Genomic DNA, 15,305 nt, shown 5'->3' with positions numbered 1-15,305 from the left:
TATTGTACATAGGAACAGTATTATAGTAGTTATATTCTTGTACATAGGAGCAGTATTATAGTAGTTGTATTCTAGTACATAGGGGCTGTATTATAGTAGTTATATTCTTGTACATAGAGCAGTATTATAGTAGTTATATTCTTGTACATAGGGGCCGTATTATAGTAGTTATATTCTTGTACATAGGGGCAGTATTATAGTAGTTATATTCTTGTACATAGGGGCAGTATTATAGTAGTTATATTCTTGTACATAGGAGGCAGTATTATAGTAGTTATATTCTTGTACATAGGAGGCAGTATTATAGTAGTTATATTCTTGTACATAGGGATGGTATTATAGTAGTTATATTCTTGTACATAGGGGCAGTATTATAGTAGTTATATTCTTGTACATAGGAGCAATATTATAGTAGTTATATTCTTGTACATAGGAGCAGTATTATTGTAGTTATATTCTTGTACAGGAGCAGTATTATAGTAGTTATATTTTTTACATAGGTGCAATATTGTAGTACTTAGGGCTGTGGTCTTTTTATTCTCAAGATTGGTTAGGGTCTCAGAAGTCAGACCCCCACTGATCGTAAAGGGTATTGATATACAGAGTGCTCCTTTATTATGCTGTATTGTGGTTTCTTCAGGTGTACAAAATGTTTCCAACTTAGTTTGTCTTAGTTTTGTACTCCATGATAATTTGATAAACGTAATCTCCTTTTATCTGATTACCTTCCTTAAATAAATGTATAATTGGGGTCTCTGTCCCCTCCGTGCTTTTCTTCCTTTATTTCCAATTATAGTGTGCTGTTTAGAACATAATACATGGTCAGATGATTGACAGCCGACGCTGAGGCGTTTGCTTTGATTCTAATGCACAAATTATGTAAAACAATAATTAATTTGCTTGGTAGAAAATCAATGTTTTCCTTTTCCTGCCTAACATGACCCTGATTTAATCTGTGTAATAACTCTGACATCTGCAGTGAGAGTGGCTGGCAGATATGTGATTGGCATAATGTGCAGAAAGCTTACCTCGCATTTTATGTATCCTACCATTTATTGTTTTACAGCTTCGATCCAAAAAGAGCCGTGCAGCAGCTGAGAGCTTGTGGCGTTCTGGAAACGATCAGAATCAGCGCCGCAGGCTACCCCTCCAGGTATGTGACCCGGCCGTCCATCTCCTCTTTTAGGGGGCCATCACTTCATTCAGTTGGACAGTACATATCTGTAGCTTGCTGTAGTGTTTAGTAGCCTATTTGCATCCCATCTTTTTGCAATCCGTAACCATGGCCCTTACCTTCCCAGGCATTACTCGGTTAGCCATTGAGCGGGTATAAATGTGCAGATACATGCGGCTTTCTCTGGCAATTGAGCCTTAAGAAGACAGAAGACGAGACTTACTTAAACTTCTATTTGAAAAGTGGCTTTACTGTCACGCTTTGACTGTCTTTAGTAGGAAAGAGGGGCCTCAAACTGTCCCTGCATCTGGGACCCTAACTATCCCTGCCCTGGGGGTACTCTTGATGGTAGAGAAGCCCGAGTCTCTGACCTTACTATGCTCCTGTTAAACCCTGATCTGTCCCCTTCCCCACCCCATGAGGCATGGGACAGAAATGTAAGGTAAACAAGACACAAAGACAAAACAGGGTTAACCTAAAACCTCTATCATACAAAAGCACTAACCAGCAATAGGGAGGAGGATAGGGACAGGGAGGAGAAAACTAAATTGGAACAGGGACCAGGAGATGAATACGCACGTACTACAGCAAACCTCAGAACACCTCTACAACAACTCTACTCCAACCATTTAGCTTTAGCACACAGCACAGGAAGTCAAATCTTTCACCAGCAGGTGCGAGAAGGTCTTAACAGTTTTTGTAGGAAAAGGTAATGACCAGATCAGAAGCAGCTGAAATGGAGCTGCATGTTTCTGACCAGTATAGAAAGGGTTGTTAACCTCTTCAGCACCAGAGGAAATTAAATCCATTCATCATGGGACACAAATCACACCATCTTTAAAGAAGACCTGCAATTCATTCCCCAACGTGACCGTCTAACTTCAGAGGGACGTGACACCCTTGTGACATTTACTCATGATACGCCCTACGAATCCGGACACCCCATGCTCACCTCTTCAAGGAGAATTAAGCCGAACCAATCAGTAACCAAGAGCTCTTTTGCACCTTTGTGATCAGGTGTTGGGTTCTTTGCACCCCAACCTCCCCTAATCAAAACTTTTTACTTGTTAAGTGATGGGTAGCATTTTATGGGATATTTCCAACTTTAGAAGTTATCACGTATACAAAGGATAGGTGATAACTTTCTGATCAAGGAGTATCGGACCTTCATTAATTGTGAATGGATCTCTGAAACACCTCTACGGATTGGAGCTGTGGCTGCGCAAGCGCTTTGCAGCCTGTTCGTCACCTGGGACCCCTACGGTTGCTACCCCCTAGCCTAGACAGAATTTGAGCAGAGCAATTGCATCACCTTTCTAGTCAATGTCCATGGCACTGATGAAAACTGCAAAGCATTGGTCTTAGCCAGATACAGGTGGGAAAAGGAAAGGAGGCAAAGAGGACTGGGGATCCCGTTTCTTACGATCGATTGGGATTCCAGTCGTCCACCTCCCACTAATCTAACATTGATCACCCTTACACATTTTTGCTGTTAATTTATAATTGACTTCCATCCTGTTACATCGCATTTTTCACTCTGTTCCCTTTAGGCTTATCGCCCATATTCTACATAGGCTTTGTGCTGTGCAGTTACCGCACTGTAACAATTCGTCAGTCAGCGGGTATCACTTTCATTCTTAGAATAAAGATCTCAGACGTTCCTGAACTCTCCGAAATTTTATAGCTGGAGGAAAATTTTATCTGCGTTGGTTCGAAAAGAAGAATAACATAATTAAGAACTATGTTCATGCTGACTGTGAGGACTGTTTGTCTCTCCCAGTAATATAGATGTGAGGTCTGTGACAATCTGGTTTTGCTTCCTCCTACAAAACCCTGGTTCTTCTCCTCCAGGAAGAGAACCAATCTAGACTAAGATCCTAGTTCCACAACTGGGGGCATGACCAACTCTCCTCACCAGATTCATGACCAGCACTCCCCACCAGGGGAACGGCAGGCTCTCCCCACCGGGGGGAGGGTGGGCACGGCAGGCTCTCCCCACCGGGGGGGGGGGCACGGCAGGCTCTCCCCACCGGGGGGGCACGGCAGGCTCTCCACCAGGGGCACGGCAGGCTCTCCACCAGGGGCACACAGGCTCTCTCCACCCCAGGGGGCACGGCAGGCTCTCGCCACAGGGGGCACGGCAGGCTCTCGCCACCCCGGGGGAACGGCAGGCTCTCGCCACCCAGGGGCACGGCGGGCTCTTTACTCGGGGCACGTCAGGCTCTCACCACCTGGGGTCACGTCAGGCTCTCTCCACAGGGGGCACGGCAGGCTCTCGCCACCCCAGGGGAACGGCAGGCTCTCGCCACCCAGGGGCACGGCGGGCTCTTTACACGGGGCACGGCAGGCTCTCACCACCTGGGGTCATGGCAGGCTCTCTCCACAGGGGGCACGGCAGGCTCTCGCCACCCGGGGGCACGGCAGGCTCTCCCCATCTGGGGGTCATGATCAGTTCTCACTTTTTTCAGTACGCTCGGCTGGAGAGCTCCATCTCAGGCTCTTGGTCAGATGAAAAAAAAGCTGTTCTGTCTGTGCTATTGTATATTACTGGGGTGTAACAGTACACTACTAAAACACTACAAATACATACCCGGTATTGTGCTGAGAAATTATACAACACATTGGTAACAGGAAATAGTCAGGACGGTAGCTGTAGGGGTCACTAGAATATAAGAGGTGATGCAACTTGTGGCAGTGTTTTACATACTTACCAAGAACTCCATTTTTGCCCTGACAATTCCATGAATTGGACCACAGAAGTAAAAGTTAAGTAAAAGCATGCCCAAAAGTGTCCCAAAATGGGTAGTTTAATGGAAGTGGGTTTATACATCCAGAATTTGTCTTTCTATGTGCTGGTTTGTTTGCGTGGAATGACATTTGTATTGTGCTGTTAATATTCTGAATGTGCTTCTTTCTAGGTGGACCTACCATGACTTCTTCATTAGATACCGTGTATTGATGACTAAGAAGGATCTTTCCCAAACGGACAAGAAAATCCCCTGTAAAAACCTGCTGGAAAATCTTATAAAGGTGACTGATTAGAAGATAGTTATCAAGCGATATTACAGTCACTCGATCATTATCTTTACATCCACAGAATTTATGCTACTTGTGTAGTGTCTGATCGCAACTATTATTATTATTATTATTATAGCGCCATTTATTGCATGGCGCTTTACATGTGAGGAGGGGTATACATAATAAAAACAAGTACAATAATCTTAAACAATACAAGTCATCATAACTGGTACAGGAGGAGAGAGGACCCTGCCCGCGAAGGCTCACAATCTACAAACTATGCAACTAATTTAGTTGTTAATAATATTGGGTACAAAATTGTGCTAGTGCTGCCATGTTGGAGACATACTGTACCTGTTACATGATTTGTATAGAGAGTGTAGCAGGATGTGTGCTTTAAAGCATGAGGCTCATAGCCACTTAGTGTCCTAATGAAGAGGATAGTGCTCCCCACCAACCAAGAGTAATGTGTATAAGATATGTTGCATACAGTGATCTTTCTGCGCTACACATTTAAATACAGCGGGGTGTGTATATAAATTCCCCTCTATTTTTGTGCATGCCTGCCTGTCTAGTCCCTAGCAGTACAATAGAGAAATCATTTAGTCATTGCAACCTCAAACTCATAAAAACTAGATCTACAAAAACGGGTTATCTTCCAGTGATATAAAAAAAATGGTAATGGGATATAAGATATGAAGGCCTTTAGGGATGTGGGGCCTAAAACAAATGGGGCCCATAAGAATCAGATTGACTACAAACAGTATGTGTTCTCCAAAGATGGCGGTCATCAATCATTAGCATGAAAACAAGGCCACGAGCTGACTGTGGAACTGGTCATGAACTTTTGCTGGCAAAGACTTGAGTCAAGCTGTGAAAACAGACTAGGCAAAAGGTCCAACATACCTGAAGTATTTGGAACAATATGCACAACCGATTTATATCACTGGACACCGATGACAGAAAGCCTGAGGAATTATGGACACATATAAAGACTATTATTACTGAAGAGGACAATAAACAAGAGGCAGAAGAGACCCCAGCAGCCATGGATAACAGAAAAGACCCTAAAGATCATCAAAGAAAAACGAATGGCAAAAGGTAAAAAACAGAATGCAGACAACATCAGTAAAAGACTAAAGCGAGCCAATCGAGCAGATAAAGGACTTTATTACCAAAAAATATGTACAGAGATAGAAAGCGAACATCTGGGGGGCAAGACCAGGAAGGCATACCAAAAGATCAAAGAGATACCACAAGTTTGAACCAAGACTGGGAAAGTTGAAAGACGCCAACAAGAGCTAACTACCTGAGCCAGAACAGATCAAAGAAAGATGGAAAGAATACACGGAGCACCTCTACGAGAACGACTCAGTGATACGGGAAGAAACTGACTGCCATATAACTTCTGTCAAACAACAAAGTGCCTGAATGTGACAATAATCCAACAGAGCTAATAGTCTTCTGAAGCAGCAGTTTGTCATCACATACCTGTGTCCACATATATGGACAACTGGTAAATGGCCCAAGGACTGGACAAGAGCCGTGTTTATTCCTATTCCGAAGAAGGGACATGCTACCGACTGGAAACTATCAGACTATTGCGCTAATACCTCATGCCAGCAAAATACTACTGAAGGTCCTACAAAGACGGTTTACTTTTACAAAGAGCTACCAGAGGAACAAGCAGAATTCCGAAAAGGCAGAGGAACAAGAGATGTGATTGCTAACATTAGATGGATAATGGAAAACGCGAAAGAATACAAAAAGATCTATTTTTGCTTCTTCGACTACAGCAAAGCCTTCGACTGTGTTGATCATCAGAATTTTTGGGCTACCATGAAGAATATGGGTGTGCCGAACCATCTGATCAGCCTCATTAAGAATTTTTACATCTATCAAGAAGCAGCAGTCCGATCGAAATACGGCGACACAGCATGGTTCACAGTAGAGCGAGGTGTTAGACAAGGTTGCATCCTGTCACCATTTCTCTTAGATTTATATGCAGAAGCTATTTTCAAGAAGACTGGACTTGCTGAAAAAGAAGAAGGAATCAAAATTGCTGAACGAATCATTAACAATCTTTAATACGCAGACGATACAACATTGATAGCAACAAGCACAGATGGAATGAAGGACTTACTACAGTGTGTCAAGATGGAAAGCTTGAACATGGGACTTCTGCTCAACACAAAGAAGACCAAGATATTGACTACTGACAGAAACGACCAGGACTCATTTGAGATGGACAACAACAACTGAAAGAACTTCATCCTACTCCGATCAACGATCACTCAAGATGCAGCGACGAGACCGGAAGTCAATAGGAGAACAGCTATGAGCAAATCAACAATGAAGTCACTGGACAAGGTCTTCAAATGGAGGAACATTTCACTAGTGACAAAGACACGGCTCGTACATAGTCTGGACTTCTCTGTAGTAACATACAGGTGCTAAACCTGGGCAATTAAGAAACAAGATAGAAGAATCGACGCCTTTAATATGTGGCGCTGGAGAATGATGTTGTCAATATCATGGATGGCATGGAGAACAAACCAATCATGTACGGAAGAATAGAAGGAAAAAGGTGAAGAGGAAGACCATCAACCCGATGGCTTGATACAATGAATATTACGGTGGAGAAAACTGTGGTGGACCTATCTAGGCTTGCACAAGATCAGTCTTTCTACAAAACGTTCATCCATTAAGTCACCATGGCTCAAGATCGAGCTGAAAGCCCTTAACCCCTTTCTGACATTAGACGTACTATCCTATTGAGGTGGTATGGGCCCATATGACCACCGACGGGATAGTACGTCTAACGCGATCAGCCGCGCTCACGGGGGGAGTGCGGCCGATCGCGGACGGGTGTCAGCTGACTATCACAGCTGACATCCGGCACTATGTGCCAGGAGCGGTCACGGACCGCTCCTAGCACAATAACCCCTGGAACACTGTGATCAAACATGATCACAGCGTTCCGGCGGCATAGGGAAGCATCGCGCAGGGAGGGGGCTCCCTGCGTGCTTCCCTGAGACCCTCAGAGGAACGCGATGTGATGCTCACCACATATCTAGATAAGTTTCTTGGGGGTCTCCAAACGCGACATGGTGTCCTATCTCAATTCCAGACAATTTTGCATTGAAAAGTGAAACGGCGCTCCTTCCCTTCCGAGCTCTGCCATGCGCCCAAACAGTGGTTTACCCCCACATATGGGGTATCAGCGTACTCAGGACAAATTTTACAACACCTTTTGGGGTCCAAGTACATTTTTTGTGAAAAAAAGTTAAATGTTCATTTTTTTTTTAAACATTCCAAAAATTCCTGTGAAACACCTGAAGGGTTAATAAACTTCTTGAATGTGGTTTTGAGCACCTTGAGGGGTGCAGTTTTTAGAATGGTGTCACACTTGGGTATTTTCTATCATATAGACCCCTCAAAGTGACTTCAAATGAGATGTGGTCCCTAAAAAAAAAAAAAAAAAAGGTGTTGTAAAAATGAGAAAGTACTGGTCAACTTTTAACCCTTATAACTCCCTAACAAAAAAAAATGTTGGTTCCAAAGTTATGCTGATGTAAGGTAGACATGTGGGAAATGTTACTTATTAAGTATTTTGTATGACATATCGCTGTGATTTAACCCCTTCATGACAGTGGGATTTTTCGTTTTTCCGTGTTCGTTTTTCACTCCCCTCCTTCCCAGAGCCATAACTTTTTTATTTTTCCGTCAATTTGGCCATGTGAGGGCTTATTTTTTGCGGGACGAGTTGTACTTTTGAACGACATCATTGGTTTTACCATGTCGTGTACTAGAAAACGGGAAAAAAATTCCAAGTGCGGTGAAATTGCAAAAAAAGTGCAATCCCACACTTGTTTTTTGCTTGGCTTTTTTGCTAGGTTCACTAAATGCTAAAACTGACCTGCCATTATGATTCTCCAGGTCATTATGAGTTCATAGACACCTAACATGACTATTGATGAAGGTTATTTTTTACCTAAGTGGTGAAAAAAAATTCCAAACTTTGCTTAAAAAAAAATAAATAAAATTGCGCCATTTTCCGATACTTGTAGCGTCTCCATTTTTCATGATCTGGGGTCGGGTGAGGGCTTATTTTTTGCGTGCCGAGCTGGCGTTTTTAATGATTCCAATTCAGCGCAGATACGTTCTTTTGATCGCCCGTTATTGCATTTTAATGCAATGTCGCGGCGACCAAAAAAACGTAATTCTGGCGTTTTGATTTTTTTTCTCATTACGCCGTTCAGCGTTCAGGTTAATGCTTTTTTTTTATTGATAGATCGGGCGATTCTGAACGTGGCGATACCAAATATGTGTAGATTTGATTTATTTTTATTGATTTATTTTGATTGGGGCGAAAGGGGGGTGATTTAAACTTTTATATTTTTTTTATTTTTTTCACATTTTTTTAAACTTTTTTTTTTTAACTTTTGCCATGCTTCAATAGCCTCCATGGGAGGCTAGAAGCAGGCACAGCACGATCGCCTCTGCTACATAGCAGCGATCTGCTGTTCGCTGCTATGTAGTAGAAAATCAGGTGTGCTGTGAGCGCCGACCACAGGGTGGCGCTCACAGCTACCGGCGATCAGTAACCATAGAGGTCTCAAGGACCTCTATGGTTACAATGTACAAGCATCGCCGACCTCCGATCATGTGACGGGGGTCGGCGATGCCGTCATTTCCGGCCACCCGGCCGGATGCGGTAGTTAAATGCCGCTGTCTTCGTTTGACAGCGGCATTTAGCTAGTTAATAGCGGCGGGTGAATCGCGATTTCACCCGCCGCTATTGCGGGCACATGTCAGCTGTTCAAAACAGCTGACATGTCCCAGGTTTGATGCGGGCTCACCGCGGAGCTCTGCATCAAAGCAGGGGAGCTGACATCGGACGTACTATCCCGTCCGATGTCAGTAAGGGGTTAAGGGCATAAAAATTCAAAGTTGGAAAATTGTGAAATTTTCGCCAAATTTCAATTTTTTTCGCAAATAAAACCAGGTAATTTCAAAGAAATTTTACCACTATCATGAAGTACAATATGTCACGAGAAAACAGTGTCAGAATCACCGGGATCCATGGAAGTGTTCCAGAGTTATAACCTCATAAAGAAACAGTGGTCAGAATTGTAAAAATTGGCCTGGTCATTAACGTGCAAACCACCCTTGGGGGTAAAGGGGTTAAAAATAAAAATAAAAAATTGTGGATTGAGGAAGTAATCCATTTTTTATAAACCCTTGGCTGATTTAGACAGATAGCCAAAGAGCAGCTCTCACTTTGGAGCACTTGGGATGACTGGAAAGTACAGTATTAGACCTTTGACTTCAGTAGATTGATAAAATATTATAGCTGGTGACATGGGACGCTGGACCCCCTACGAACACCTCTCCAGTAGGTTATCTGACCTGGCTTAGGCTTTATTCACATCTTGTTTTTCAGAGGTACAATTCGGGGATCGGACAATCTCTCGACATATGGGGGTGACTTAGCGCCCATTGTATACCGTTCCTACACGTATGACAGATATGTTCTCCGGAAGAGATGAGAGCAGAGTCTAACAAAGATAATTGTACAACTAATTTAAAGTTCTAGAACTTGTGGCTCAGTGTCAAATTTAAGATTCCCTTTCCTCTAATAGCTAATATGTAGGTCCGGACCTTGAATGATTGCGCTGAATGAGGTATTGTGTTTTTCAGGATCCAGACAAGTTCCAATTTGGACGCACGAAGATCTTTTTCCGTGCCGGTCAAGTAGCATATCTGGAAAAACTGCGTGCGGATAAGTTCCGAGCCGCCACCATTATGATTCAGAAAACAGTACGTGGCTGGTTACAGAGACTGAAATATAAGAGGATGAAAGCTGCTGCCATCACCGTCCAGAGATACACACGGGGACATCTTGCCCGCAGGTATGAGAAGATTCACCCCAGCTGTCATACTGGCTGTACTTATATGCAAGGAGATGCCCAGGTTATAGCAGTATGGTCCATATTCTGCATACGAAAATGTATGACTTGTACTAGCTGTCCATATATAATTATTTACAGAAGATAAAAGAAGCTTAGTGATTCCAATATGGCCACACTTCCTTTTTACAAAATAGTCTCCAGGGCATTTCCAGCCACCAACTATTAACCCTTTTTTTCTATTTTAGATTGGCTGACTATCTCCGCAGAACTAAAGCCGCCATTTGCCTGCAGAAACAGTACCGCATGATCCGTGTGTATCGGGTCTATCAGAGAGTCCGAAGAGCAACTATCACTATCCAGTCCTTCACCCGGGGCATGTTTGATAGGAGAGTTTATCGGGAGGTACTGTATTGCTAACTCATAGTATCGTTTCTCCATCATCTGCACCGCGCTCAGGAATATCTGAGTATCGATCCCTATGGCCTCCTTGATTGCAGACATTTGTGCCGTGCCCCATTCTGGTAGTATTCTGCTGGGTCAAATGTGGTTGAATCAAAGCTTTCACTACTTCATCAATATTCGCAGACATTTTACAATATTGCCCGCATCCTCCACCATTTGTCGATGATTCTCTTTCTTCTGACCACTTTTTCTGGGATGCACGGAGGATGTATCTGAAGCCTAAAACCTCGCTTCCAGCCTGTATAATTAATTGGTGACGATCAGTCGGGTGACCATATTGGTGGTCCCACTTGTTTCCTAGAAATGAATGAAACAAAAATTCTAAATAGGTTTGTAATCAACTGAGCAGAAGAAGATGAGTTGAGGACTTAATTGGTTTAATTTTAGAAGGGATGTTCACTTTGTTATTACAACAAAATAAATTACCTACCAAATACAAAAAAAATATCTTAAAGGGAATTAGTCAACAGATTTTTTTCTACCTAATTTGAGAGCAGTTTAATGTAAGGACAGAGACCCTGATTCCAGCAATGTGTCACTTTCTGGGCTGCTTGGTATACTTTATATAAAATCAATGTTTTATCAGCAGGAGATTATCACTAGAGGACTAGCAAAACTGCTGCCATGTAGTCCAACACCGCCCCCATCACTAATTGGCTGCTTTTTGCCTATGCACAGTGTACACAGAAAGCTGCCAATCAGTGGTGTGGAAGGAGTCATACACAGCTCACTGTTCAGAGAACTGATAGATCTGCATCAGGGAAGACTGTGATTTTATCAAAACTATAGCAAGCAGCCCAGTAAGTGACTGCTGGAATCAGGGTCTCTGCCCTTACATGATGTTGATGGATCCCCTGCACACTTATTATTACCATTTGGCATGCTTCTCATCCACAGTCCACTTTTTACTAACGTGTACATGTCCAGTAATGGAGAAAAGGATTGAAGCTTGCAGCTGCAGCCCCTCTTTGTGTCTGTGAGACTGCATGTTGTGGCAGAGAAAAGGCAGCAGACAAGTAAATAAATCGATTAAGTAATTATTATTTATTTATTTTTTATTTTGCAGCACCTGCTTCAGCACAAAGCGAAAATCGTTCAGAAGTATCTGAGAAGATGGATTGCCCGAAAGAATTTCATCAAGTTCCGCAGCGCAGCCGTTGTTGTGCAGTGCTATTTCCGCAGAATGATGGCCCGACGGGAGCTCAAACAGCTGAAGATCGAGGCCAGGACGGCAGAGCACTTTAAGAAGCTGAGCGTGGGCATGGAGAACAAAGTGGTGCAACTGCAGAGGAAGATTGACGAGCAGGTAAGCGGCGTAAGCCTACTGATCTGTACTGGGAGATGTCGGGTTTTGTATTACTGCACCGGAGATGACTGTTACTTGTCATTAATTATTAATTAGTCTAGTGATTTAATTTTAGAAAAAATTATGGAGCTAATCATTTGTGGTAGTTATACTGAATTACAGCCAGTATTATACTTCAGAGCTGCATTCACAATTGTGCTAGTAGTTACAGAAACTGTTTAACTACTGATGAATGAGGGTGAGATTACAGTAAAGTACCGGAATGTAATTTACCAGTTTGAGTAATGTATGTACACAGTGACTGCACCAGCAGAATAGTGAGTGCAGCTCTGGAGTATAATACAGGGTGTAACTCAGGATCAGTAATGTAATGTATGTACACAGTGACTGCACCAGCAGAATAGTGAGTGCAGCTCTGGGGTATAATACAGGATGTAACTCCGGATCAGTAATGTAATGTATGTACACAGTGACTGCACCAGCAGAATAGTGAGTGCAGCTCTGGAGTATAATACAGGAGGTAACTCAGGATCAGTAATGTAATGTATGCACACAGTGACTGCACCAGCAGAATAGTGAGTGCAGCTCTGGGGTATAATACAGGATGTAACTCAGGATCAGTAATGTAATGTATGTACACAGTGACTGCACCAGCAGAATAGTGAGTGCAGCTCTGGGGTATAATACAGGATGTAACTCAGGATCAGTAATGTAATGTATGTACACAGTGACTGCACCAGCAGAATAGTGAGTGCAGCTCTGGAGTATAATGCAGGATGTAACTCAGGATCAGTAATGTAATGTATGCACACAGTGACTGCACCAGCAGAATAGTGAGTGCAGCTCTGGGGTATAATACAGGATGTAACTCAGGATCAGTAATGTAATGTATGTACACAGTGACTGCACCAGCAGAATAGTGAGTGCAGCTCTGGGGTATAATACAGGATGTAACTCAGGATCAGTAATGTAATGTATGTACACAGTGACTGCACCAGCAGAATAGTGAGTGCAGCGCTGGGGTATAATACAGGATGTAACTCAGGATCAGTAATGTAATGTATGTACACAGTGACTGCACCAGCAGAATAGTGAGTGCAGCTCTGGGGTATAATACAGGATGTAACTCAGGATCAGTAATGTAATGTATGTACACAGTGACTGCACCAGCAGAATAGTGAGTGCAGCGCTGGGGTATAATACAGGATGTAACTCAGGATCAGTAATGTAATGTATGTACACAGTGACTGCACCAGCAGAATAGTGAGTGCAGCTCTGGAGTATAATACAGGATGTAACTCAGGATCAGTAATGTAATGTATGTACACAGTGACTGCACCAGCAGAATAGTGAGTGCAGCTCTGGAGTATAATAGAGGGTGTAATGTCATAATGTTTATAAAATATGCCACCAGATTGCTTCTTTGCACTTTCTTTAAACACTTTCTGACCAGTTGTGCTGCCCCGACTGATGACTGTGTTACAGTGTAAATCCATATTTTTCATTATTTGGTCCCCAGGTTGCCCCAACAGGTTGAGGGCAGAATTATTATCACATTATATCATCATGCAATAGTATGGAAGTCCTAAAGATCTGAGGAGCACGGCTGATATTCTCCGCTCTGCTGTTTTGCCTGTATTAGTAGCATAGTCTGCTGGCTATTTCATTCCAGGGGCTATGATAAAGGAACACACGGATCACTGGCTTTTATCGGGAGTCAGTGGGTGAGGCTTGCCGGATAACACCACATTACTCTGAATCCCATCACCGCCAGCTCAGAGACATTTAGTCGTTTCTTTTTTCTGACTTTGGGATTATTTGTGATATATGAAGCCTGTGACCCGAAGGACAATGAAACGCGTTGGGTTCTAGTTCTACAATCGCAGCTGCCCCCGGCTTTGTCACATTGTGAAATACTTCCATAATGGGAAACTTGTACCAATCTCCGGTCCTTTTTACAGAAGATTCAGCTTTATAAGATTAGTCGCCCGGTCCTGGCATTTGCTATTATCCCTGGGGATAAGCTGCGCCATTTCTCATTTGTTGTGTGCTGGATACAATGAGCGCTTAGCTTTTCTTTTTTTTTTCTTTTTTTCGTCCCTTAATACAAATTAAGCTTCTTGAATAGACAATTCGTTCCAGAAAGCAATGTTTGTGTTTTTCTTTTTCTTTTTTTTATTTTGGCCTATTTTTAGTCCTATTTCATCTCAAATGCAATCATGAAAATCACGTGTGAATGTGAACAGGGACAACTCGCAGCCACATGTCATAAAATATTTTTTTTTAATGGTTTTTATAATAGCCAGGATTAAGCCTGGTATACACAATAGATGGCTGTCGGTGCACCAGCGCAAGACATCTCGTCTCCAGCTTATCTCCAGAAGACCATATAATGGGCAGTCCGAAATCGGACATGCCAAATGGATATTTTCCCAGATAATATATTCTCCGAGGCTTCCATAGACACTAGGTATTAGACCAAACCGGTCTGGGCTTCAACTTGTGTCCAGACTGTGATTTTACCGTTCTGTCTGCCTCTATCTCAGCAGGAAATCCCAGCACGTTGCCAAGAACTAATCACGATTATCTTGCCGTATAAACAGGCTGCTGTTCACCCGATGAATGAGCTTGTTCATCAGGTGAAATGATCTTGTGCACTGTCCTAATGATCATCGTCCTCGGCACTGCAGCAACTTGTGTAAACAGGATTGGCACTGCCAAGAACTATATGGCACCCTATGTGCGCTCAGCCATCTAGTGTAGATGTTAGGAAGGTCCAGAACCTTTCAGTACGCAATAAAAGGGTAATTTCCAGAAAACCCGAACACCACTGTAATCACTACTCCTTTGGGTTGAAGTGGTCCTAGAAATCACCTCCAGTCGCGCTTTAGTTGTGCAGTGGCCCAAACGTCATCACAAAGGGAGTGTGGTGTAACAATGATCCGATGTAGCGTGTCCTCCTTCCGTGTCTGCACGTCGCAGCATTTGGCCTACTTGTCTCCTCTCTTGGTGTCTACTGATCCCTGTCTCTTTCCTATAGAACAAAGACCACAAAGACCTGAAGGAGCAACTTGCCACCGTCACATCGGCGCACATCGTGGAGGTCGAGAAGCTGCAGAAGGAGCTGGAGCGGCAGCGGCAGAACCAGCAAGACGAGAACCAGCTGAGCAGCTTACAGGAAGAGATCGAGGCGCTCAGAGGAGAACTCGCCAAGAGCAGAGACGAGAAGAAGATCGCAGAGGACTCGTACATGACTGAGAAGCAGCAGCTGCAACAGGTGACGGGCCGTAGCGTGGGCCTCCCAGGTCCGGCACCCGATGTATCATGTCACATGATCCCCATGATCATGCGAGTAACACACAGGTGCTCTGGGCCACATGGCAGACCGTGACTATTGTAGAGGCCAAACCAATAGGCGGAAATTAATTTT

At 43.3% G+C, this 15,305-nt stretch overlaps 1 protein-coding gene across 2 annotated transcripts in view; it reads left to right on the top strand.

Moving 5' to 3' along the window:
* Positions 1-15,305, top strand: part of MYO5B (myosin VB) — a 206,601-nt gene that overhangs the window by 169,287 nt on the left and 22,009 nt on the right. For both annotated transcript variants that reach the window (XM_077283527.1, XM_077283516.1), the window contains exons 17-22: positions 1,067-1,153; positions 4,093-4,204; positions 9,896-10,107; positions 10,353-10,509; positions 11,636-11,875; positions 14,916-15,152. In XM_077283527.1, coding sequence (XP_077139642.1) covers positions 1,067-1,153; positions 4,093-4,204; positions 9,896-10,107; positions 10,353-10,509; positions 11,636-11,875; positions 14,916-15,152 — 1,045 coding nt within the window. The remainder of the gene's footprint in view (positions 1-1,066; positions 1,154-4,092; positions 4,205-9,895; positions 10,108-10,352; positions 10,510-11,635; positions 11,876-14,915; positions 15,153-15,305) is intronic.

Source organism: Ranitomeya variabilis, chromosome 1 (genome assembly GCF_051348905.1).
Source record: "Ranitomeya variabilis isolate aRanVar5 chromosome 1, aRanVar5.hap1, whole genome shotgun sequence".
Lineage (NCBI taxonomy): Eukaryota > Metazoa > Chordata > Amphibia > Anura > Dendrobatidae > Ranitomeya > Ranitomeya variabilis.
Note: the sequence above shows the minus strand (reverse complement) of the source record. Positions and strands in the feature narration are given on the sequence as shown.